At 38.4% G+C, this 27,319-nt stretch overlaps 1 protein-coding gene across 2 annotated transcripts in view; it reads left to right on the forward strand.

Annotated features, from left to right (window-relative positions):
* The window catches only part of PLPP1 (phospholipid phosphatase 1), a 104,652-nt gene that overhangs the window by 48,540 nt on the left and 28,793 nt on the right, over positions 1-27,319 (forward strand). Inside the window, exons 2-3 of one of the 2 annotated variants that reach the window (XM_055555235.1) lie at positions 13,664-13,815; positions 18,647-18,927. In XM_055555235.1, coding sequence (XP_055411210.1) covers positions 13,664-13,815; positions 18,647-18,927 — 433 coding nt within the window. The remainder of the gene's footprint in view (positions 1-13,663; positions 13,816-18,646; positions 18,928-27,319) is intronic. The other variant, XM_055555236.1, reaches the window with a different exon arrangement.

Consider the following 27,319-nt stretch of genomic DNA (forward strand, 5'->3'; position numbering starts at 1 on the left):
CTCTGTCCATGGGATTTTCCAGGCAATAGTCCTGGAGTGGATTGCCATTTCCTTCTCCAGGGGATCTTCCCAACCCAGGGATCGAACCCGGGTCTCCCGCATTGTAGACAGACACTTTACCGTCTGAACCACCAGGGAAGTCCAGCTGATGCTACTTTAAAAATAAATCCAGATTTGACCATGGTAAGAAAGACCTGTACCATTACCTATAAGTCCCTCCCCAACTCAAGCCTATATCTTGAACAGAGTAGTAGGAATTCAGTTAACTGTTAAATAATTGAATTGAATGATTGCTTCTTTATAGAGAAAATGCCAAAGATAGAGAAATCTCTTTGAGATCTTATTTTCTCTAGTTGAATTACAATGTCCCTTAATGTTGACAAAAATAACAGTTATTTTTACATCTTAAGTTTCTTACATTCTTAAGACTTTGGTAATGGATTGAGTTCCTTAACCTTTTGGTCTATATATTGAATTGTGGTCAAATGTAGTTAATATTAAACTGTTTCAGGGTTTTTCCTTTCAGATATGGTGATGTGTGCTTGTGTGCTAAGTCGCTTCAGTCATGTCTGACTCTTTGTGACCCTGTGGACTGTAGCCCGCCAGGCACCTCTGTCCATGGGATTCTCCAGGCAAGAGTACTGGAGTGGGTTGTCATGACCTCCTCCAGGGGATCTTTCCCACCCAGGAATCGAACCCAGGTCTCCTGCATTTCCTGCATTGCCAGGCAGATTCTTTGCCACTAGTGCCACCTGGGAAACCCAAGATATGGTGATAGAATTTACAAATAGAAAAAATGTTCTGGCTTCAGTTTATTTTAGTTATAATTTGTTAAGCAGGTTGAAAATAATTATCTTTCTGTTTTAAAAACCCTGCCTGTAGTAAAGATTAATATTAATGAAATACACTCATAAAAGCACTACATGTGATTTGAGTGTATGTTGTGTATACAGTAATGCTGTTAAGTGTTTACAACAAAAGAAATGCGTTTGTGCTGTGTGATATAAGAATGCAGTAGTCCAAATTTTCTTTCCTTTAACACTTATCTCAATTCTCCCTTTATGGCTCTTGTTTGTTTGGTGTAGTTCAGTAATTATTTTTGTTTCTGGTCCATTCCTTCTGTTTCCTGAACTGCATTTTATCATGTACCCTAGTGCACTTCAATCATGCATGAATGGGGCAGAGTAACTTCACAGGTTTTCTTGAATAGTCACCACAATTTCATTCTTTTAAATATAAGCAGAAAAAAAAAATAAGCCATTGGCATATTCTTTTTACTGTCTTATTAAATACGATTATTTTTTAGGTAGCCTCTAGTATCTTTTGACAACTTGCATTTTCAAAATTGACTTTTTTTCTACTTGGAATTTTCCCCATTGGTGAATAAACAAATGACCTAATAGAGAAGGTAGACTAAATACACAACCCCCCTCACATACCTGCTTAGCCTAGGGGAACAGTCACATGGGAAAGATAATCATAGACACATTATCCTACTGTTTGACTTGTACCTTTGGATTCTTTTAGTTTTTGGTCTCTCTCTATATCCTTCCATTCTTGTTCATGCATTAGGAATAGAATATGATCTGTCATATAGTTCACAAATGGCCATCGTCCATTGTGGTCTGTTTGAGGTCTTTTGGTCTCCTAGTAGGGTGTTTCCATCTTCCCAGGCTGTGGAGGTGTGGTACCAGACTTTGCAGCAAATCTGGAGGTGCCTAACATCTTTGTGTTAGGATTTCTCAGGCTGTTGCCTACTGCTGTTAGCTCTGAGGCAATGGAACCCTCAAATATTTGCTATTAATGACTCTGCAGCTGCATGCCACTCTCTCCTGGGCAACTGATAGGTTTTATGTATACATAATGGAATACTGTTCTGCAATAAAAAGGAACAAAATGCCAATCTGTGCTATACCATGGATGAAACTTAAAAATATTTCTGGAGGCATTTGTGTAGTTTTCAGTGGAAGAGTTCCCTTCACATGTAAAAAAGTTTTTAACCTTAGTTTCTCAGTTTTGCTAGACACTCTGTCCCCAATCTTTTTAACACAGTTGTTAGCATTAATATTATGGTTTCAAGATCCTGATTATTTGTGCAAGAGGAAGTTGAAGAAGATGTTGTGTGACTGTGATCTCATGTTGTCTTTTCCTGTCTCTCGTAAAAGGATGGAGAAGTATTCTTGTGGTATTTAGTTTGAGGAAACAATGAGTTACATATCACCACCTGTCTTTTGAACCATTACAAATATTCACTTACAGAAGGTGGAAGGCTATATTTATTTGTGGGAGAGTGTGAGTTTACTTGGAATAGAATCTAATTCTTAAATGGGCTAGTATGATTAGCCACTTAGGCATATTAAAAAGCTGAATGTAGGAATGTAAAGTGGTACAGCAGTTTGGCAATTTCTTAAAAAGTTAGACATAAACTTAACCACATGACCCAGGCATTCCACTCCTGGGAGTCTACTCATTTGAAATGAAAATAATGTCCACACAAAGACGTGTACACGAATGTTTTTAGAGATACTAGTCATAATAGACAAAAACTGAAAACAACCCAAATATCCATTAACTGGTGACTGGATAAACCAAATGTAACGTATACATATAATACCATACTGTTTGGCAATAAAAAGAAACAAAATGCATGTTACGAGATGGATGAACCTCAAAAGTAAAGATCAAGGGCAGGATGAGAAAGGGGCGGCAGAGGATGAGATGGTTGGAGGGCATCACCAACTGAATGGACATGAGTTTGAGCACACTTTGGGAGATAGTGAAGGACAGGGAAGTTTGGTGTGCTGCAGTCCATGGGGTTGCAAAGAGTCAGACATGACTTAGCAACTGAACGGTAACAACAATAAATGATATAAGCCACTAGCAAAATACCACACATTGTATGATTCCATTTTTATGAAATGTTCAGAAAAGACAAATCTGTGTAGGTACAGAAAACAGATGAGTGGTTGTCTGGGGTTGGTGGTGGGAACAAGGGTGGAATGCAGATGGGCTCATGGGAATTTTTGGGGTAATGGAAATGTTCTAAAACTGAATTGTGCTGATGGTTGCACAACCCTATACATTTACCAATATCATTGAATTATGTATTTAGAGTGGATGAATTTTTTGGTATATAAATTGTACCTCATTTGTTTTTTCAAAGGAAATGAAAATGAATTTTATAAACTAAAGTATTATTTGTATACTGTGGCTGGTAGAATAAATTGGTGGTTAAAATAACTTTTCTGAATAGCTTATCAAGGACCTTAATGTTTATATCCTTTGGCCTATAATCTCACATGAAAATATATTCTAAGGAAATAATTAGAAATGCAAAAAAGGATTGGTTTTTAGAAATGTTCATTATCGCTTTATATAGGGCAATCAAACAATAACCTACATGCTCTCTAAGTAGGGGGAATGGTTATAATTGTTTTAGTTAGGCTCTGTTGGTTGCAAGGAGCAGATCCTTCTATGACCAGCTTAAGAAAAATTGACTTTTGTTGAAAGCATACAAGGTGCTTTAACAACCCCCAAATAGCAAGATCAGTGCAGCCCTTTGGTAGCGGGGAACCAAAGCTGCTTTCACCTTTTCTCAGTCTCCAGTCAGACTAGGCACTTCAGTTTTCTTTGGAGACCTGCTTTGTCTCAACCTCTTCTGCAGCCAGTCTTTCTTGTGCATGGACCAGTGCTGTTTGCCAGCTCTGAGTCAGTCTTTGTTCCAGTTCCAGATTTTCCAGAGCAGGACTCTGGACTAGCTCATCATTTTCAGCCCTAAGTGGGTCAGTGAACAATTGTTGATTTAGTCTTCCTCTCCATCCTTCTTGGTGGGGGAGGGTGTGGTCTGCATTCACGTTTATTTAGTTATTTATTTATTAGTTATTTATTTAGTTATTTATTCATGAAAATGAAACTATGCAAAACCTAACAAGCTTTTTTTAATCTAAGGTTTTGTCATATCTGGGCTTCACTGGTGGCTTGGTGGTAAAGAATCCGCCTGCTAGTGCCGGAGACGCAGGTTTGAGCTCTGTGTCTGTTATTTCCTGGAGAAGGAAATAACAACCCACTCCAGTATTCTTGCCTAGGAAATCCCACAGACAGAAGCCTAGTGGACTATGGTCCATGGAATCACAAAAATCAGACATAGTGACTAAACAAGTGACTTTGTAATACATCTCATGGGTTTATATGAGAGATTGCAAATATTAGTATTAGTTTAAAATATTTCTGAGGCCTTCTGTAATATAGTCTCTTAAACTCTCAGAAGGATAGTGTGCATTCGTGGTAGATTCATGCTCTTTTTTTTTAATTATTCCTTGTTAAAAACTCTGTGATCTGGTTTCCATCCCTTCTTCCTTATTGAAACCACTTTTACTAAGTTTGGCAGTTGAAAACCCATTGGACACTGTGGACCAATCACCACCTCCTGAAATGCTGCCTTCGGACTTGGCCTCAATGATACTGCTTTCTCCTGACTTTCCCTCCCAGCCCACCAAGGCTGCTGCCTCAGTGGATCCTCTTGCTGTGCTCATCCCTTTAATATTGCTATTGCCTCATGCCTCCCTTTTCAGTTCTTTTTATTTCATGTCCATCTTCACAGTTTCTTTTACTTCTTTGGCTTCAGGGATACTTTATATTCCCAAATCTCTGTCTCTATACCAGACGCCTTCTATTGAGATTCTGACTCTGATAACCAGCATCTTTTTGAATATCACCACTTAGAGCTTCACCAGTTCTTATTCTCTTTTGAAACTTCATAGCTCTTTGCATCTGTTTATTCTCTGCTGAAATTATGTACTGTGCCTTATTCAATTTTGTATTCCTTGTATTCTCTCACAGAATTCCTTGCACTAGAGATTCACTTGATATTTGCCCACTTGAATATTCCTGTTTTTTAAAATGGACTAACTATACTTGTTTGTTATTTTGTTTCACACAGTTTTTTTTTCTAAATCTAAGAATAATTTCTTTTATGGTCCAAGGGAAAAAAACAATGTTAATGGATATGATTAAGAACATATTTCAATATAGTTGGGTCTATTAATACACATTTTTCTTCAAAATAAGGCCTACTGAGTTTTGGACATTTAATCATAGGGATTTAATTTCTTTACTGCATATCATTTCTTCCTCTAAGAGAAATGCTAATTGAACCTTCAACCAATTCAGAAATATGCATTGTAGACATTGCAAGTTTCCATTATTATATATAAGTTAAATGAATTCTAGAAGTGGTGGTTCTTTGTAAATATGAAATAAATTTGCTTATTGAGCCAAGAGTATGGTTATTGGTTGAAGGATGAGCATTTAATTATTACTTACAGCTGGCAGCAATTAAAATTATAGATCTGAGTATTAACCTCCACAGTGTATACTGCTAAGTGCAAAAGTTTATGCTGCAAACTGTGGTATTTGTATTAAAGACTTGGGAATTTCACCCCTCCCTCTGCATGCAGACTATTTGGTAAATCTGAGTATAATCTGAATTCAGATATGATAAGTAGTATAAGGGATGGTTAGCAAAGTCAGTTTAATTTTTTTTTTAATGTTGCATTTACTAGAAATATAGCTTTGGGAACCTTGTGAGCATCTTTAAAAAAATTCTATTTATATATTTTATTTTTGGCTGCACTGTGTCTTCATTGCTTTCGCATTGGCTTTTTCTAGTTGAGGCGAGTGGGGGCTATTCTTCCTTGTGGCCTTTCATTGTGGTGACTTCGCCTGTGGAGGAACACGTGCTCTAGGTGTGCTGGCTTCAGGAGTTGGGGTGCACAGGCTCAGTGCACAGGCTCAGTTGCTCCGAGGCCTGTGGAATTTTCCCATGGGAAAATGGGAATTGAACCCATTTCCCAGAGATTGAACCCATGTCCTCTGCATTGCAGGCAGATTCTTATCCACTGTACCACGAAGAATGTCCTCATTGTGGTTTTGATTTGCATTTCTCAGATGATTAGTGATGTTGAGCATCTTTTCAGTGTGTCTGTTGGCCATCCATACGTCTTTTGGAAAAATGTCTGTTCAGATCCTCTGGCATTTTAAAATCAGATATATTTTTTTTGATATTGAATTGTATACTTTATATATTAACCCCTTACCAGATATAGCATTTGCAAATACCTTGTCCCATTCGGTAGGTGGCCTTTTTGTTTTGTTGATAGTTTCCTTTGTTATGCAAAGCTTTTCAGTGTTATGTAGTCCTATTTATTTTTGCTTTTGTCTCCCTTGCCTGAGGAGACATATTAAAAAAAATGTTGCTAAGACTGATGTCAAAGAGCTTACTGCCTATGTTTTCTTCTAGAAGTGTTATGATTTCAGGTCTGACACTTAAGTCTTTAATCCATTTTTATTATTTTGTGCATGGTGTGAGAGAGCATTCTTTTGGTGTGAGTTTGATTCTTTTTTCCACAGTTTATTGTGATCCACACAGTCAAAGTCTTTGGCATAGCCAGTAAAGCAGAAATAGATGTTTTTCTGGAACTCTCTTGCTTTTTCAGTGATCCAGCTGCTGCTGCTGCTGCGTCACTTCAGTTGTGTCCTGCTCTGTGCGACCCCATAGACAGCAGCCCACCAGGCTCCCCCTGGGATTCTCCAGGCAAGAACACTAGAGAGTGGGTTGCCATTTCCTTCTCCAATGCATGAAAGTGAAAATGTTGGCAATTTGATCTCTGGTTCCTCTGCCTTTTCTAAAACCAGCTTGAGCATCTGGAAGTTCACAGTTCACATATTGCTGAAGCCTGGCTTGGAGAATTTTGAGCATTACTTTACTAGCATGTAAAGTGAAAGTGAAGTCGCTCAGTCATGTCCTACTCTTTGCGACCCCATGGACTGCAGCCTACCAGACTCCTCCGTCCATGGGATTCTCCAGGCAAGAATACTGGAGTGGGTTGCCATTTCCTTCTCCAGGGATTAGCGTGTAAGATGAGTGCAATTGTGTGGTAGTTTGAGCATTCTTTGGCATTGCCTTTCTATGGGATTGGAATGAAAACTGACCTTTTCCAGTCCTGTGGCCACTGCTGAGTTTTCCAAATTTGCTGGCATATTGAGTGCAGCACTTTCACAGCATCATCTTTCAGGATTTGAAATAGCTCAACTGGAATTCTATCACCTCCACTAGCTTTGTTTGTAGTGATGCTTCCTAAGGCCCACTTGACTTCACATTCCAGAATGTCTGGCTCTAGGTGAGTGATCACACCATTGTGATTATCTGGGTCATGAAGATCTTTTTTGTACAGTTCTTCTGTGTATTCTTGCCACCTCTTCTTAATATCTTCTGCTTCTGTTAGGTCCGTACCATTTCTGTCCTTTATCGAGCCCGTCTTTTCATGAAATGTTTCCTTGGTATCTCTAATTTTCTTGAAGAGATCTTTAGTCTTTCCCATTCTGTTGTTTTTCTCTATTTCTTTGCATTGATCACTGAGAAAGCCTTTATTATCTCTCCTTGCTCTTCTTTGGAACTCTGCATTCAAATGGGTATATCTTTCCTGTTCTCCTTTGCTTTTTGCTTCTCTTCTTTTCACAGCTATTTGTAAGGCCTCCTCAGACAGCCATTTTGCTTTTTTGCATTTCTTTTTCTTGGAGATGGTCTTGATCCCTGTCTCCTGTACAGCATCATGAACCTCCGTCCATAGTTCATCAGGAACTCTATCAGATCTAGTCCCTTAAATCTATTTCTCACTTCCACTGTATAATCATAAGGGATTTGATTTAGGTCATACCTGAATGGTTTAGTGGTTTTCCCTACTTTCTTCAATTTAAGTCTGAATTTGACAATAAGGAGTTCATGATCTGAGCCACAGTCAGCTCCCAGTCTTGTTTTTGCTGACTGTATAGAGGCTGTCCATCTTTGGCTGCAAAGAATATAATCAATCTGATTTCAGTGTTGACCATCTGGTGATGTCCACATGTAGAGTCTTTTCTTGTGTTGTTGGAAGAGGATGTTTGCTATGACCAGTGCGTTTTCTTGGCAAAACTCTATTAGCCTTTGCCCTGCTTTATTTTGTACTGCAAGGCTAAATTTGCCTGTTACTCCAGGTATTTCTTGACTTCCTACTTTTGCATTCCAGTCCCTTATAATGAAAAGGACATCTTTTTGGGGTGTTAGTTCTAAAAGGTCTTGTAGGTCTTCATAGAAGCATTCAGCTTCAGCTTCTTCAGCATTACTGGTCAGGGCATAGACTTGGATTACCATGATATTGAATGGTTTGCCTTGGAAATGAATAGAGATCATTCTGTCGTTTTTGAGATTGCATCCAAGTACTGCATTTTGGACTCTTGTTAACTGTTATGGCTACTCCATTTCTTCTAAGGGATTCCTCCCTACAATAGTAGATATAATGGTCATCTGAGTTAAATTCACTCATTCCAGTCCATCTTAGTTCACTGATTACTAGAATGTCGACGTTCACTCTTGCCATTGCCTGTTTGACCACTTCCAATTTGCCTTGATTCATGGACCTAACATTCCAGGTTCCTATGCAATATTGCTCTTTACAGCATCGAACCTTGCTTCTGTCACCAGTTACATCCACAACTGGGTGTTGTTTTTGCTTTGGCTCCATCCTTTCATTCTTTCTGGAGTTATTTCTCCACTGATCTCCAGTAGCATATTGAACATCTACCGACCTGGGGAGTTCATCTTTCAGTGTTCTATCTTTTTGCTTTTTCATACTGTTCATGGGGTTCTCAAGGCAAGAATACTGCAGTGGTTTGCCATTCCCTTTTCCAGTGGACCACATTCTGTGGAGTTGTTGATAGACAGGGGGGCCTGGCGTGCTGCAGTTCATGGAGTTGCAAAGAGTCGGACACGACTGAGCGACTGAACTGAACTGATTCTTCTTAGTTTAGCTATCCAGTTTTCGCAACACCATGTATTGAAGAGCCTGTCTTCATTTTTAATCTGTGTCTTTAGATCTGAAGAGTAGGCAGTGTATATATAGATCTTCTTTTTGTATATATTCAATAGTTTGTCTATTGATTGAAGCAGTTATATCTAAAGTAATTATTGATATGTGGGTACTTATTGGACTTCCCAGGTAGTGCTAGTGGTAAAAAACCTGCCTGGCAATACAGGAGAGGTAAGTGAGGTGGGTTTGATCCCAGGGTCAGGATGATCCCTTGGAGGCGGAAATGGCAACCCACTCAAGTATTCTTGTCTGGAGAACCCCATTGAGAGAGGATTCTGGCAGGCTACAGTTCATGGGGTCAGAAAGAGTCAGTCAGACATGACTGAGCAACTAACATGCAGCACATGTACTTATTGACATTCCATTAATTGTTTGGGTGTTGTTTTTGTGGTCCTTATTTGTTTCTTTCTTTTTTTGTTCTCTTTCCTCGTGATTTGATGCCTACCTGTAGTATTATATTTGGACTCTTTTCTCTCTTGTGTATTTATTATATATTTTTGGTTTGTGGTTACCAGGATTAAGTTGCTGATCTTTTAAGTTTGAATGCATTTTAACCACCTTTCATCTTTATTATCCACCCCCTTAACGTTTGTGATGTCATATTTTATATTCTTCAGGTTTGTGTATCCCTTTACTTACCTTGGATATAGATGACCTCACTACTTTTGTCTTTTAACCTCCGTACTAGCTTTATAAACATGGTTGATTTACCACCTTTACTGTATATTTGCCTTTACCAATGAGAATTTTCCTTTTATGCATGCGTGTGTGCTCAGTCACTCAGTCGTATCCAACTCTTTGCTCCTTTGTCCATGAATTTTCCAGGCAAGAATACTGGAGCAGGTTGCCATTTCCTCTTCTATGGTACCTTCCTGACCCAAGGATTGAACCCTCATCTGCGTCTCCTGCATTGCAGGCGGATTCTTTACTACTGAGCCATCGGGGAAGCCCCCTTTCCTTTCATAGTTTTCATTTTTCTGATTGTTGCTTTTTCTTTTCCACTTATAGAAGTCCCTTTAATATTTCTTGTAAAGCTGGTTTCCTGTAGAAACTGATGTTGAGTTGAGTTCTTTTCGTGTTGAACTCTTTTAGCTTTTGGTTGTCTGTAAAACTTTTGAGGTCTGTTTCAAATACGAGTGAAAGCCTTGCTGGGTAGAGTATTTTTTGTTTTAGGTTTTTACTTTTCATCACTTTAAATACATCATGTTGCTCTCTTCTGGCCTGCAGAGTTTCTGCCAAGACATTAGCTGACAGCTTTATGGGGGTTCCCTTGTATGTAACTTGTTGCTTTTAGTATAGTGCTTTCAATTTTCTCTCTTTAATTTTAATTTTTACCATTTTAATTATAATGTTCTTGTTGTGATTCTTTTTAGGTTGATCCTGTTTGAGACTCTCTGTGCTTCCTGGACCTGGATGTTTTCCCAGAGGTCCCTTAAACTGTCCTCTTTTTTTTTTCTTTCTGTTCACCTTCACTGATTTCCATAATTCTGTCTGCCAGTTCCTCTGTATCATCTAATCTACAGTTGATTACTTCTAGAGTATTTTTTATTTCAGTTATTGTATTTTTCAGCTCTGTTTGGTTCTTATATTTCCAACTCTGTAAAAGACTTCTCATTCTGTTCTTCCATTCTTCTCCCAAGTACTTCAAGCATCTTTCTGATAATTACCTTAAATTCTTTTTTTTTGCGGGGGGTGGGGGGTGGGTGTAGATTGCTTATCTTCACTTAGTTCTTTTTCTAGGGTTTTATCTTATTTCTTTATTTGGAATGTATTTCTCTGTCACCTCAATTCGCCTAATTCACTGTTTATATTTTTGTGTATTTGGTAGGTTGGTTATATTTCCTGATCTTGGAGAAGTGGCTTTATGTGGGAAAGGTCCTACATGGCCCAGCAGCATACTCCCCTCTAATCACCAGAGCTATATGTTTAATGGGTACCCTCTATGTGGGCTGCATAGGTCTGTTTCTTGTGCCTGATTGACAGCTGTGGCTGTCTTACTGGTGTGTGTGGTTGGCCTGGTCCCACTGATTGCCAGATCCTGTCTTATGAGAAGGCTACCAGCTGCTGGTGGGTGAGGTTGGGTGGTGAGTGGGGCTGGGTCATGGCTTGGCTGGCTGTATGGCCTCCAGTCCTGGTATTGCCCTGCAGGTGGTTGGAGCTGGATCCTGACATGGCTGGCTCAGAGGCTTAAGGTGTCCTGGAGCTGGTGTTGGCCTGCTGTTGGGCGGACCAGGGCCCTGGGTGTCCAGGGTGGTGCCAGACTACTAGTGGGTGGGCCAGGACTTTACACAAATTGCTGTGGGTGGCCGTGGTGGTTCTGGGGCTTGGTGGCTGGTGTGGGGGCCCAAAAGGACATGGGGCTGGTGCTGGCCCACTGTTGGGTGGAATGAGGTCCTGGAGTCTTTTGCTGTGGGGCCTGAAGTTTCTGCAGCTAGCGTTGGCCCCTCTGTGGGCATTCCTGGGCCCAGGGTTTGTGACTGCAGGGCTTTGGTTGTCGCAAGGGTGGTGTCTGCCACAGGTGGGTGGAGTTGGGGCCTCACAGATCTTGGGGCTGGTGCCTGACACCCCGTGTGTGAGGCCAGGACTGGGACTAGTGCTGGCTCACTGGTAGATGGGGCTGGGTCAGATGACTAGCTCTGTGTGTGTGTGTGTGTGTGTGTGTGTGTGTGTGTGTGTGTGGTTTCCAGTGGTCCCAGTGCTGTGGTGGCCCGCTTGTAGGTGGGGCTGGGACCTGGGTCCTGTAGTGGGTGGGGTCATGTCCTGAATTGGGTGGGGGCTCAGGGAGTTCTCTATAGCGTCAGCCTGCTGGTGATCCTGCCCACCTAGCTGCCTGGCCTGGTGCATCCCAGAGCTGGTGTTGTTTGGTAGGCAGGCCTGGTCTCTCACTGATTGGTTAGAGGGAGGATTCTAAAGTGACACTTAACAACACCTGTGTCTTGGGGGTGGAATGAGTTTCCCAGAATGGCTGCTGCCAGCATCTTTGTTCTCAGAGTGAGTTTCAGTTGCCTTCTGCCTCTCTGGGAGGCTCTCCAGGATGAGCAAGTAGGTCCTACACAAGTTCCATTTAAATTACTGCTTCTGCCCTGGATCTTGGAACATATAAGATTTTGTGTATGCTCTCTTAAGACTTAAGTCTCTATTTCCCACAACTCTCTGATTCTCCAAAAAGGAAGCTCTGCTGGCTTTCAGAGCCAAACAGTCTGGGCAGTAGGAGGGGAGTTCTTTCTGGTGCAGACCCCTGGGTTGAGGGGCCTGATGTGGAGCTAGGACACTTTGCTCCTTGGGGAGGACTTCTGCAGTTGTAATTTATTCTCCCATTTGTGGGTTGTATACCCTGGAAATATGGGTGATGACCATACTTCACCCTTTCTGCTTATCTTGTGATTCCTTCTTTATATCTTTAGCTGTAAAAGATCTTTCCTGCTAATTTTCAGTTCACTCTTATGGGTAGTTGCTCTGTAAATAATTGTAATTTTGCTGTGCCTGCAGAAGGAGCTTACAAGCTCATGGTCTTCCTACTCTGCCTTCTTGGTCACTTCTCACATCATAAAGACTCCTAGTGGGTTAATAGCATGACAAATTGGTTAATACAAAGAAATAAACTTTGGTTCATATATTCAGAGTTTAATGAAAAATAGAAAGATAAATAAAAAGAACCAGGAACAGGCTTCCCCTTTTCATTTGACCCTTGAAGATTGAACACATTTGATGTTTGTAGTCGACGCATCAGGCAGTTCATTTGATATTTGTAGTCTATGCATTAGGCAGAGTGTCAGAAGCTTGGTTGTTTTTGAGTCTTTAGGGCTTAGTGGAGTTGATGAGAACTGTAAATGGTTGTCAAGACTTGGTGTTTCATGGAAAGAACACTTGAATATCCAGTGAGTATGTTAGCTAAATGGTTATGGTATTACTGCTGGGTGAATGGGTCCATCCTTGGGAAAGTCCTGAAGCAGAACTCACGCTGAGGGTTTCTGCTAAGCTCTCTTAGAAAGCAGTTCTAGTCAGTATGCTGCCGTTTTAATCGGGATGCTCGATGCAGTGATGAAATAAAGGAGGACTGAATTCTTAAAGTTCACCTTTAGGTAAAAGTTTAGACATCTTAGGTGATGAGTGTGAGGCATGATCTTGATGAAGACAAAAGAGAGAGCTCTTTTAGGTGCTTTTGTGCTTCACTTCATTGTCCATCTTTTCTTTAGAAACTTGGTTTAAGTTCGCACTCCTTTTCATAGCAGTTCTAAACTTGCCATAGACAGTACAGAAATGAGCGGATAATCTTTAGATACTCTGATAACTTAGCCAGTGACCATGACTTGTGATATGGTAGTAATATCAAGTAATATCAAGATAAAATGGAGAATGTCAGAATGCTGCTTTTCTTTTTGAAGAAAAGATCCTGACAAAGTGGTTTGAAAATAGTGTTGGAAACCCTATGATTAAATGACAACAAGAGCATGAGAAGAGATTTTTCTTCCTCTGAAATCAGGTTGGTGTATTTGGGTAGAAACAAAGAGAAGAAGTTTTTCTTGATTAAACTGGTTAATAGAGGACTTGAAGGCATTGTTTTTGTAGAAAAAAAATCTTTACCCTAAGCTGTAATTTTTCTAACTTCTGTTGCATGTGTTGCTGCATTTTCTTTTTCCATGTGCTCTTACTGTTTTCATGGCAAACATATTTTTAAAGATGATCTCTGGGATAATTATTGCCATTAATTAGTTTTGATATTCCTTTTTAATGATATTTTCATTTATTCCTTTTGCTAGCTGGATTGCCTTTTGCAATTCTTACTTCAAGGCATACCCCCTTCCAACGAGGATTATTCTGTAATGATGAGTCCATCAAGTACCCTTACAAAGAAGACACCATACCTTATCCGTTATTAGGTGGAATAATCATTCCATTCAGTATTATCGTTGTAAGTTAAATCCACTTTTCCAAGTTTATCACTTTTGGGCAGTTGGCTTTAATTTTGTGTTAGCTGTTAACAATTAAATGTATAACCCTCTAAAACATGTGTTTTAACTTTTTATGTTATTTGATCAAAATAATCTCAGCTATTTTAAGTGGGGCTAAAAGAGTAACAGTGTATAATTAGAAGAACCTTACTAAATACATATGGTTTTATGCTAATCTTTTCCAAGTCACTGATATTTTTTAGCTCTAATTTGCTATTGTTTGAGTAATAATACAATAGATGAATACTGTATCAATGTATTTTTAGCATACTTTATACTTAGGATATTATTTTATGATTTATTGAGACTGTTTATGAACTGACTCTTAGTTACTGAGTTCTAGAAAAGAAATATTACTAACAGGTGTTAAAAGGCTTCATTTAACCCATATTTAGTTTAAAGAATTTTTAGATAATGGCAGAAATAGGGGAGAAAAGCCTAAGTTCTATACATAATTAAAAGTGAATATGAAAGCATTTTTACTGGTATTAAAACTAATAATTACTGTTTTCTAGGATTTCAGGTGAGAATGCCTAGAGAATGTGCTCTGGTTGGGGAGAAGATTTCAAGTGATTTGACTAGATGATTTTTATTATCTCTTGACTCAGAGATTCTATGACTTTAATTTTATGCTATATATCTTGTAATTTTAGAAATAAGATTTATACTAAAAGCAGATAATATGGTCTCATCCAGGAGATAGGCCAAAAAGATAAATAACCAAAAAGATATATCTTGTCTGTTCTGAAGTTTATTAAAAAACAAAGCAAAACTTCTCGATGTAGAAATTTAGTGTCTGATTGCAGAATAATCACAGCTCCTTATTAGCACTAAAAGTTAATCAATTCCTAATTGGTGGTGTATAATTAATAAAAGAACATCTCTGCTATACAAATGTTTGTTTCGCAACACTGTGAGCTCCTTAAGGCAGAGATGGTGCCTTGTTCATCTTGTTATCCTTGCCGTTGCCATGGACACTGGCATGTCCTAGATGCTGAAATGAAACTGGAGTGATTATGTAGTAATATTGGTGACTCTCCTATAATATAGTGAAGTTTTAAAAAATCAGTGGCCCATTTAATCTAGACAGATCTTTACACTAAGTTTTTACTATGAAAAGAAAGAAAGCCTATGATCCTTCTATTAAAGAGGGAGTACGAGTAGACTCTTTTAAGTATGTATTTCTGAGAGATTAATAGCTCTTTACATATAAAAATTTTAGCAGGACTTTTCTGCAAATAATAGCTGATTTTAGACAAGATTCAAGTACTCAAATGCTGCTACAAATGTACTTGTCTTTCAATTCTACTTTTGTTTGTGTCTCAGTAAGAAGGATGCTGCCCGAGCAAAACTACAGAAATCTGCTACAGACCAGAGGCCTGCCAGAGGACAGGGTGCTGTGCAGCCTGCATAGCAAGTGCAGGATCCATAGACACTCAGTTAGGAAAAACTTGTTATGTATATTTTATTAACTTGGAAGTTTTGATTATTTCACCGTCACCTGTGAAAAGGTTATCTTTATATTTACGAAATAGCAAGTAAGTTGAGTGTGGTGGTGGTTTAGTTGCTGTGTTGTGTCTGACTCTTGAAACCCCATGGACTGTAGTCTGTCAGGCTCCTCTATCCATGGGATTCTCTAGGCAAGGATACTGGAATGGGTTGCCATTTCCTTCTCCAGTGGATCTTCCCAACCCAGGGATTGAACCCGGGACTCCTGCATTGCAGGCAGATTCTTTACTGACTGAGTTACAAGGGAAGTCTAAGTTGAGTGTAAAAAGAACAGACTGTTTAAAAGTGCTGTACAAGTACTTTTTTCATTTCAACTATATCAACAAAGACACACACTGGCAGTGGTTTTATGTACTAATTTAACATAATTTCAGATTATTCACTAACTCAACTTCTTTCAGGTAGCACATGGTTAGACTTGTTTATGTTTAATTTTGTTTTCTAGAAAGTAAATCATTTCTTTAAAAAAAATCAGGACTATGATTGGGACTTCATACCAGGCCTTTGATGTGACTTGCAAGTGATCCACAAATATATGAGTGATTGAGGGAACCTGGTAAAGAATCAGAATTAATATAGTATCACAGAAGCCAAGGGAGAAGTTCAATAAGGACAAAATGGTCAGTGATGTCATATATTACTGGGAAGTTAGGATTTGGGTTGATAAAAATCTCTTTGATCTGATGTTACCATTTTGACTTTTTGGAGAGCTATTCAGTAGAATAAAGGGTTTAGAGGTATTTAGAGATATTTAGGAAGGAGTGGAAGTATGGCAGTGAGTGATTTTAGACTATTCTTTTAGGAAGGTGGGTCCTGAGTGGGAGACACATAACTAGAGTGACAGCATAGAGACATATAAAATTATCTTGGTTGACAGAGATATAAAGATGGTGAGAAAATACTCTGGTACATAGGTTTTAAATGATTAAATCCTTCTGATTTAGATAGCTACTAGCTTTGATCTTAAAAAGTATTTTGTTCTACTCCCCCAAACATCATCTTTAGTACTTTAATAATTTATCCTTAATCTGATTAAATAATGTTTGACAAGCAATCCCAGCTTTACAATTAGAGCAGTTAGTTTAAGTGTGAACTTCACCAGAGGCTGAGTTGGCCTAAATGGCTCAAAGGGCAAGATAAGGTTTTAAAATGAAATAAAAATATGGCTGTCATGTGTCGGTGGAAGGCACAGACATCTCCCTGCATTTGATTTAGAATGTCTCTGTTATCTATTTCTCTCAATACAGATGGCATACATAATTAAAAAAAAATGATGTACTTTGACCTAGCATTTGTTAGATTTAGAGTCCCTCTGAGGTTAAGGGTTAACTTTCAGAATAAGGTTAAGGGTTATTAAGGGTTAAGGGTTAAGAATTAAGGGTTAAGTGTTAAGGGTTAAGTTTCAGCATATTCTACATCTGTAGGTCAACTTTTAATCTGTGTCCAGTACACTGAATGTTACTAGTGAATTGATTTTCAGTCATCAGTGGCAAGAACCAGAGTCTAGGTGGCCCTAAACAATGATCATTATGACTATGAAGACTCACAAAAATTAATATTTGTTTTTAGAAAGTAGTTGAGTGCTTACACAAGAAGAACTGACAGCTGAAAAGTGTAAGTTTCACTGCTCAAATTGTGGTTGACTAATATACTTGGTATATATTTCAAATTATTGAAGGTTATCTCCATAACAAAACATTAGAGATACCTTGTCTTGCTGCTTATCTATCAAGGCAGTTGCTGGAACACCTTAATGGCCTGAGAAGATGTAATATACTTTAATTCAAGGCCTCTAGGACTGTCACCAGGGAGTACCCTAAGCACACTTGTGGAGGTATGGTATCCCCAGAAGTGAATGTGGTTTTCCTCTCCTGTGAGACCTATGCTCAGCAAAGGCTTGATTAAGTCGTCCACATTAAGGATTATAACGAGGAATATATTTCTGTGGGGTTTAATATATTTAAGAATGTTTACTTTTTACCCAAGAGGTAGCACCTTGAATTGAAATTTATTGACCACCAGCTATTTTAGGCCTCTGTGGTGGTGGTGGCTTTCTATTCAACTAAAAATTCATGGTTTTGTGGAGTTCATAGTCTAGATGTCAAAGTTACAACATTGTAATTATGGAATTCTAGGAGCCATTGAGCCAGATGAAGAAAGAATTTTTGATATCAGGTTCTTGAAATCCCTTTTGGGAGACAACCATTTATCTCACCCCCAAAGACAATTAATAGTTGCTAAATGGAAATGTTTGAATGCTTTTTAAAATTGTTTATATAAATTTAAGATGAAGCAGTGAAACTCTTTAAGTGAAACAACTTTGTGATTTATATCCATGCCCAATATAAATTAGCAAGCAGAATTTTTTGTTTTAAGTGTTTATTTTGGTCTCAGGTAGCTAGAGTGTGGCTTATTATTTTTTTATAATGTTGCCATTCAGTATTTTTTCAGATTTCTTAGGATATTGGTCTGTGAATTTGTAAAGTACTTGAAAACCATTTTATGCCTTTAAACCCATTATACTGGGTTGCACTTAGACACACACACACACACACTACTAGTATCTGAGAAGGCTATGACTCCCATTTTACAAAAGTCAGTGAAAAATAAAGAGGAAGGAGTCACTTGAAATGTTTCCTTGGAGGAGAACATCAAGTATGTATTTGGTCTTTTAATGAGACTTGTTAAGGAAGCCAGCCCTAAAGGTTTCCTGGAGAGGCAGGACTGGGAGACCTTGTCAGCTGATCTCTGCCCTCTGTACCCTTTAACCTCAGTGTTAGATCCCTGCTTTTATTAGATTAGCTTTTTCTCTTAAAAATGTTTTACGTTTTTTAACATGATGAATATTTTTGGTTCAAAGTAATAATGTCTGATGCAAATGCAGACTCTGAGGTAAAAGTGCTTATGTAAGGGATATTCTAATCAGAAAGTCTGTATTCTTTGAAAAGCCATTGTTTTTATACTCCATGGTACATCATTGTCTACTTATTAAGGCTTGGTTTATTTGAATACAAGAAGTAAGGCCTTATTGTTTCAAGGCAGACTTTGGAATTATTTAGGCTTTGTCAATGCTCTGTGAGCAGTATCAATTGAGGACACCTTTTTTGTGGTCTAGAATTAGGAATCCTAAGTTGTTCTCCATTTGAAAAGGAAAAAGAGAGGGAGGTATTTTTAAAACAAACATTTTATTATGATTTACCATTTTCTTCTCTATTCTTTACTTTGTTTGATGTGCCTGGATGCTGCTTTAACATTATTTTTCTGTTTTGTTTTTTTTTTCAGATGATTGTTGGAGAAACCCTGTCTGTTTATTTTAGCCTCTTGCACTCGAATTCCTTTATCAGGAATAACTACATAGCCACTATTTACAAAGCCATTGGAACATTTTTATTTGGTGCAGCTGCTAGTCAGTCCCTGACTGATATTGCCAAGTATTCGATAGGCAGACTGCGGCCTCACTTCTTGGATGTTTGTGACCCAGACTGGTCAAAAATCAACTGCAGTGATGGTTACATTGAAAACTACATATGCCGAGGGAATGCACAAAAAGTGAAGGAGGGCAGGTGCGTGTTAAATTTTTAATGCTTGTTTTATCTTGTGCATTCTTGAAATACCAGGTTTCAGTGATTGGAAGATGAGCTATCCGGTAGCTTAAAGAGAGAGAAGCTAGTATAATTACTGGGAGGTGAATTGAAATCATGTTTGATCTATTTTCTCTACTTACTCTTTTTTCGTGTTTTATCCCAGTACTCTGTTTAAGAGCATTTTAATGCAATTCTTTTCATCTTCAGTGTATAATAATGTAAAATGAACCCTTTAAATCAGATGATCCAGGATCAGCAAACTTTTTCTTAAGATGCCAGATAATAAATATTTTAGGCTTTGTGGGCCATATATTGGCTACTGTTCAACTCTGCCTTTGTAACAGAAAAAAAGAATCATAGACAGTCCTTGAACAAACCAGTGTAGCTATGTTTCAATGAAACTTTATTTACTACATAGATAGTGGCCGCCCTATGGGTTATATGGTTTGCTTACTTTTGATATAGTTCAACTATGTAATGGAGCTCTGCTAGATCTCTTAGTATTATTAGAGTATGTTTTTTTTTTTTTTAAGTTAATTTCATTCATATATTGATAGATCTGGGACCTCAGATTGCTTTCTTACTGCACACTTGGGCTACTTTCTACATTGGGAGTGCTATTAGACATGGATGAAAGAGAATATTTGGAACCCAAAAGGTCTAATGCCTTCAATTTATGGATGAGCAGACAAAGGCCCAGTAACATTGAATAAAGCCACACTAATGTAAATACACTACTATGTGTAAAATAGTTAACTAGAGTAAAGATACTTTATAGTAGAGGAAACTCAGCTTGGTGCTCTATGGGATGTGTGGGCAGTTGGGAGGGAAGCTCAAGAGGGAGGGGATCAGCTATATGTATACCGTATAGCTATATGTGTACCATATAGCTGATTCACTTTGTTATATAGAAACTAACACAACATTGCAAAGCAATTATACTCCAATAATAAAATTCTTTTAAAAAGACAAAAAAGCCACTAATAAGTAGCAGAGTCAGTTCCTCATCCCAAATCTCAGAATTGTTAATCTTACTTATTCTGTGTTTGATCTTCTTGTATTTTAAGATAGCTATTACCATTTTCCTTTATTTATTCATCCAACAAATACTTTCTCTCAGAAAAACATCCTCTGATTGTTTTTTATATATGATTCCCAGACATATTATTGTCCTTGTTAGTTCCTTTGTAAGTCAAACAGGCCTGCTGCTGCTAAGTCGCTTCAGTCGTGTTCGACTCTGTGCGACCCCATAGATGGCAGCCCACCAGGCTCCTCTGGTCCCTGGGATTCTCCAGGCAAGAACACTGGAGTGGGTTGCCATTTCCTTCTCCAATGCATGCATGCGTGCCAAGTCGCTTCTGTGTCTGACTCTGTGCGACCCTATGGACAGCAGCCCACCAGGCTCCTCTGTCCATGTGATTCTCTAGGCAAGAATACTGGAGTGGGGTGCCATTTCCTTCTCCAAAACAGGCCTGCTAGTGGTCCTCAATATTTCCATTTAATGGAGATGAAAAAACACTTTATTTAATAGTATGCATTATGCTGTGTGCTTGGAATTCAGCAGTGAACAAGACAGCTCTGATTTCTATCTTCATGGAGCTTAGTCTAGCAGGAAAGATTTACAGTAAACAAATATTGACAGTGGAAGCCATGTAATTAAAACACCCTTGCTCCTTGGAAGAAAGCTATGAGCAACCTAGACAGCATATTAAAAAGCAAAGATATTACTTTGCCAACAAAGGTCCATATAGTCAAAGCTATGGTTTTTCCATTAATCATTTATGGATGTGAGAATTGGACTATAAAGAAAGCTGAGTGCCGAAGAATTGATGCTTTTGAACTGTGGTGTTGGAGAAGACTCTTGAGAGTCCCTTGGACTGCAAGGAGATCCAACCAGTCCATCCTAAAGGAAATCAGTCCTGAATATTCATTGGAAGGACTGATACTGAAGCTGAAACTCCAATACTTTGGTCACCTGATGCAAAGAACTGACTCATTTGAAAAGAGCCTGATGCTGGGAAAGATTGAAGGTGGGAGGAGAAGGGAACAACAGAGGATGAGATGGTTGCATGGCATCACTGACTTAATGGACATGAGTTTGAGCAAGCTCTGGGGGTTGGTGATGGATAGGGAAGCCTGGTGTGCTGCAGTCCATGGAGTCGCAAAGAGTCAGACATGACTGAGCTACTGAACTGAACTGACAATGGAAGAGAACCTCCCTGTTGTTAACAAGGCCAAAGAATAAACAGGTTGTTGAATGACAGGCTCTGAGGTGATGATACGAGGACTGATATGGGTATAATGTCTTAATGAAGTGGGGAAAGTGACTTAAGTGGAAACTGGTTGAGAAGTAGATAGTGGAAGGTGGTATTTTGATTTGAGCTTAGGTAAGCAACCTTTTTTTTTTTTTTTTTATAAGAGGGAAAGACTGGTCCAGCAATGGCTGTGAAGAAAGGTGAAGATAATCAAGACCAACAGTGGATTCTTAAGTATAGGATGTGGATATCTCATTCTCTGCTTTGATAGTGATGTAGAGCCAAGTACTGTCTTAGGGAAAGGCTCTTTGATGACTAGTAGATGTAGTGAGCTTCAGCGAAGAGTTTGAAGACGCAAGGAAGTATAGAGAACTTTAACCATCCTGGCAAGAATACTGGAGTGGGTTGCCATGCCCTCCTCCAAGGAATCTTCCTGACTTAGGGATCAAACTTGCATCTCCTGCATTATAGGCAGATTCTTTACCACTGAGCCAACAGGGAACCCCTCCCCCCAACACACACATATCACATACAATATAGAATTCCAGAATATACAGTGAAGGAATTGGGTTGGAAGGGATAAAGTGGCTTGGTTGGAGAAGAGGAGCTTATTTTAATGGTAGTGCTTTAGTCGCTATTGGAGAAGGAAATGGCAACCCACTCCAGTATTCTTGCCTGGGAAATCCCATGGATGGAGGAGCCTGGCAGGCTACAGTCCATGGGATCACAAAGAGTTGGACATGACTGAGTGACTTCACTTTTCACTTTCACTTTAGTTGCTAAGTCATGTCTGACTCTTGTGACACCATGGATATAGCCTGCCAGAATTCTCTGTTCATGGGATTCTCCAGGCAAGATTACTGGAGTGGGTTGCCATTTCCTTCTGCAGGGGATCTTCCCAACCCAGGAATCAAAGCTGGGTCTCCTGAATTGCAGGCAGATTCTTTACTGACTGAGCTATGAGGGAAGCCTTTATTTTTGATAGAGGTTACTTCTAATTTGACAGTTGGTGAAGAATTGCCATTTTGATATTAAGTCCTCTAATCCATGAATATGATATTATCTTCCCATTTTTTTGATGTTCTTTTGTTTCTCTTAGCAGTAGTTTTAAGATTTTGGTGTCCGTGTCTTGCATACATTTTGCTTAAATGTGTCACTAATTTTTAAGATTTCTTGATGTGATTATGAAAGGTTTTTAAAAAAACATTTAAATTGATTTCTAGTTGTATTTAAAAATAAAACAAAAAGTCTTTTATATGGTTTTATCTGGCCTTTTATCCTTTAAACTTGCTAATGTAACTTCTTGTATAGATTCCTCAAGATTTTCTCTGTTCCTCTTAATATTGTCTGTGAATAAACAGTGTTGTTTTTCTTTTTTTCCTTTTCTATATTGCTTTTTATTTCTTTTCCTTACTGTATTATACTGGCTAAGACTGCTAATACAATGTTGAAAGAAGTGGTGAGAGCAGGTATGCTTGTCTTGTTCCTGACCTTAGGTAGAAAGCACTCAGTCTTTCACCATTAAATATAGTACCAGTATGTTTTTGGTAGATGCGCTTTATTAGATTTTTGTCATAAATGTGTGTTTAATCAGATGCTTTTTCTATGGCTGTTGAGGTCATACTGCTTTTCTTAAAATAGTGTATCCTTTTCATCTTGGACTATTAAAGCAACTTTTCATTCCTGGGATAAACTTCACTTGGTCATGGTATATTATACTTTTTGTATTAACTGGACTCAATTTGCTAATGATATGTTAATGATTTTTACTTCTGTGTTCATGAATGTTACTTGTCTATAGTTTTCTTATGAAGTTTTTGGCTAGATTTGGTATCAACATTTGGTATTAAATGTTAGGTAGAATTCACCACTAAATACACTTAGACTTGAAATTTTCTTTGTAGGAATGTTGTAAACTATGGTTTTATTTTTTAAAGTGGATGAGGATTATTCAAGTTATCTCTTTCTTAGGTGAACTGTCATCATTTGTCTTTTAAGAGATTTGTAAATTTTATCTAAATTATCAAGTTTGTTGACATCAAGTTGTTCACAGTTTCTCTTCCCTTATTGCCTTTTATTGTTTGTAAGAAGTGTAGAGCTAACCCTTCCTACATTCCTGTCATTGATAATTTTTGTCTTAATCTCTTTTTTTCTTGAGTGGTCTGGCCAGAAGTTTTATTGGTTTTATTAATCTTTTTATTAGTTTTATTGGTTTCTTTTGGGGTCATTGACTTTATCGTTTTTCTGTATTTGATTTCATCTATTTCTGCTATTCTGCTTGCTTTCAGTTTTATTTCCTCTTCTTTTTTTTTGTAGTTTCATAAGGTAAAAACCTAGATCATTAGCTATGTCACAGATTATTATATATTGCAACTTCATTTTTGTTTAAAATTATTTTCTAATTTCTTTTGTGTTTTCCTCTTTGATCAGTGAGTTATTTCAGTTCAGTTCAGTCGCTCAGTTGTGTCCGACTTTTTGCAACCCCATGGATTGCAGCATGAGAGGCCTCCCTGTCCATCACCAACTCCCAAGGTTACTCAAACTCTTGTCCATTGAGTTCGTGATACCATCCAACCATCTCATCCTCTGTCGTCCCCTTCTCCACCTGCCTTCAATCTTTCCCAGCATCAGGGTCTTTTCAAATGAGTCAGCTCTTTGCATATCTTTCTGTAATTGACTCTTTGATCTATGTCTATATGAATTTTCTGCGGAGATGTTTTGTCAGTTATTCTTAGGAATTTGAAATCTCTAACTGTAATTGTTGATTGCTTTTGTTCTTTCATTTTTGTTAGTTTTTGTTTCATATATTTGTGATTCTGTTGTTCAATGTATAACATTTCTATTTTTTTCATGTGGTATGTACCCTTTTTCGTATGAACTGTCTCTCTTTGTTTCTAGAAACATCCTTTGCTTTAAGTCTATTTTGTCTGATAATAATATATAGCCAGTCTCCTGGCTATGTTGTTTATTGTTTGGATAGTATATAGTTTCCATAAATAAAACATTCAGTTCATTTGAATCCTTGAATTTAAAGTGTGTTTGCTGGGTACTTAAAGTATGTAAGTCAGATCTAGTTTATGCTTTATAAACTAGTGTGAAAAATCCTTGCTTTTTGATTGTTACTGTTGTTGGTCAGTTGCCAAGTCATGTCCATGTGACCCCTTGGACAGCAGCACGCCAGGCTCCTCTGTCCTCCACTGTCTCCCAGATGGCCTCCCTGTCCATCACCAACTCCCAAGGTTATTCAAAGTCATGTCCTTTGAGTCGGAGATGCCATCCAACCATCTTATCCTCTATCATCCCCTTCTCCTGTGTTCAGTCTTTCCCAGTGTCAGGGTCTTTTCCAATGAGTCGGCTCTTTGCATCAGGTGGCCAAAGTTTTGAAGCTTCAGCTGCATCATCAGTCCTTCCAGTGAATATTCAAGGCTGATTTTCTTTAGGATTGACTGGTTTGATCTCCAGAAAATGTTTTTGTAAATGATTCTTTTTATTTATTTTTGGCTGGGCTGAGTCTCATTGCTTTTTTTGGGCTTTGTTTAGTTGCGGAGAGTAGGGGCTACTCTTCAGTTGCAGTACGTGGGGTTTTCATTGTGGTAGCTTCTCTTGTTGTGGAGCACAGGCCCTAGGGTGCTTCAGTAGTCACAACACGGGGGCTCAGTTGTTGTGGCTCACAAGTCCAGAGCGCAGGCTCAGTAGCTGTGGCATGGGCTTAATGGCCCAGTAGCATGTGTGATCTTCCTGGACCAGGGATTGAACTGGTGCCCCCTGCATTGCAAGGCAGATTCTTAATCAGTGGACCACCAGGGAAGCCTATAAATGACTCTTAAAGGACACAAATTCTTCACACATATATTGTTTTTCAGGTTCAGGTATATAAATCTTAGCTCAAACTTTGATTATGACCTATCTTACGAGAAATTTTTCTTTCTTACGCAACCATTTGGGAAAAATTAGAAATAATATAATTTAGTTTAAATGGTATGAAAAGAACTACATTTTCCAGCCCATATGTGTCATACTCTCTGTCTCTTTCTAGTGTACCCAAATTGGCCAACATGTACTGTTACTCTGATTGAACTTTTGACTTAAGTACACTTGGGTTTTTCACCCATCATCACTTAACATTTCTACATCAACCCATATGCAGTTATGTAAGAGTCAGGAAAGCCATTTTACAAAACAGTAGAAATATCTGGATAACTCAAATTGCAAAGCTAGGTATATTACACATGATTATTATCTGTAGTTTTTAGTGAAGAACTTCTGTTAGTAAGTTTTGAGATTCTGAAACAAGGATAAGGGAAAACCAGACATATAGATGAAATTTTAAGAAGACTATATCTTATGAGAAAAATGTGATTTCCATCAGTGTTTCCAGAATGAATTGGTTGTTGATCGTTTCAGAGCCTTATAACATTGGAACATAACTGTGGCTTGCATTGCTATTTTGTTGTGGAACATAGTTTGGTTGGATACAGACTTTCCTATTCTGTTTCTCTTGAATTTTAAAGTTAGGATGCCAAGAATGGAAAAACATTTCAGTCTAGAATTGCCTATATGTTTATTAAGATTATGGTATAGTCTGCTCTTTTAATTTATCACCACAGCCTGCCCCATGTAAGTTTTTAATTATAAAATTATAATGTTTGACGGAGAGAAGGGAACATAGGCACCCGGAATGAGTCATTTTTGTTGATTATAAATGAGTCAGAATTACATCTTAGGATGAGAGTATCCTCTTACAATTTTGGTTTTTGTTCTTGATTTTTTTCCCCATTTGTTCTCTTGTTTCTTTTTCTCTTTTTCCCTCCACCCTTTCTGCTCATGTGTATGCTCTTGTGCTCTCTGATATCATTGATGTCACAGGATTTTTACTAGGCGTCATTTGCAGTGGCCATTGGGTCCTAAACATAAAAGTGAGAACATAATGGACTATAATAGAATATTTATTAGTTGTAATAGCCAGAGAGTCCTAGTCACTGTTTAAAATCAATACCTGTGAATTTCCTGTGAAATAAAAGGGACTTAACACTTGGAACAGTAGGACATTTAATTTCCATTGCTTATGTTAGTGATAATAGCATTACTCTCAGTTTCTGAAACAAATTCCTAATGAGCCCAGGTAGTTTAAACCTGTAGCTCCCCTCACAGGTCAAAATTCTCTTTAGAGAATCAGTGGGCACCTCACATTAATGGTTCATTAGATTCACCTGGAAAGTTTGTTTAAAACAGATTTCTGGGGCTTCATCTTCCAAGTGTTGGATTCAGAAGGTTGGGATAGGGTCTGAAAATTAGTATTTCTAAGAAGTTCCCAGCTGTTGCTGCTTCTGTTGATCTTGGGACCGCACTTTGAGAACTACTGCTTTATGTCACTTGTATATGGGAATATGACTTTGTATGACATCTGCTATCTCAGGTTGTGAGAGCTGATATTTACCCTGTTAGGTGGAGTGAATTTAAGATGAGCACGGTGAGCAGGCCTATTTATGATATTACAGTATAGAAACTATTGGCTTCTTTGAGAGATTCAACTTTCTTTTTCTAGCTTTTATTTAAATTATATTTGTTTAAGCATAAGCTCAGTGTTCCTGATCACTTCTGAGTGTCTAATCTCTGGCTGTATGAATCAGATATTCAATACAAAGTTATTTCTGTTTGAATTACGGCAGCTTTTATTGCTTAGATGTTTAATTGGAATATATTTGGTTGAGTGGGAGAAATAAATTTCCTTTTCTCTTTTTAATGCAGCCCACATGCAGGTAAATAAAGTTGAAGTTGGAGGGTGTGCCTTCTATAATAGTGAAAACCCATTATAACTAGACTGATTGGCTGTGGTACCAAGTACCTGGTAACTGCTGCTGCTGCTGCTGCTAAGTCGCTTCAGTCGTGTCCGACTCTGTGCGACCCCATAGACAACAGCCTACAAGGCTCCCCTGTCCCTGGGATTCTCCAGGCAAAAACACTGGAGTGGGTTGCCATTTCCTTCTCCAGTGCATGAAAGTGAAAAGTGAAAGTGAAGTCGCCCAGTCGTATCTGACTCCTAGCAACCCCATGGACTGCAGCCTACCAGGCTCCTCCGTCCATGGGATTCTCCAGGCAAGAGTACTGGAGTGGGG

Source organism: Bubalus kerabau, chromosome 18, assembly GCF_029407905.1.
Source record: "Bubalus kerabau isolate K-KA32 ecotype Philippines breed swamp buffalo chromosome 18, PCC_UOA_SB_1v2, whole genome shotgun sequence".
Taxonomy (NCBI): domain Eukaryota; kingdom Metazoa; phylum Chordata; class Mammalia; order Artiodactyla; family Bovidae; genus Bubalus; species Bubalus kerabau.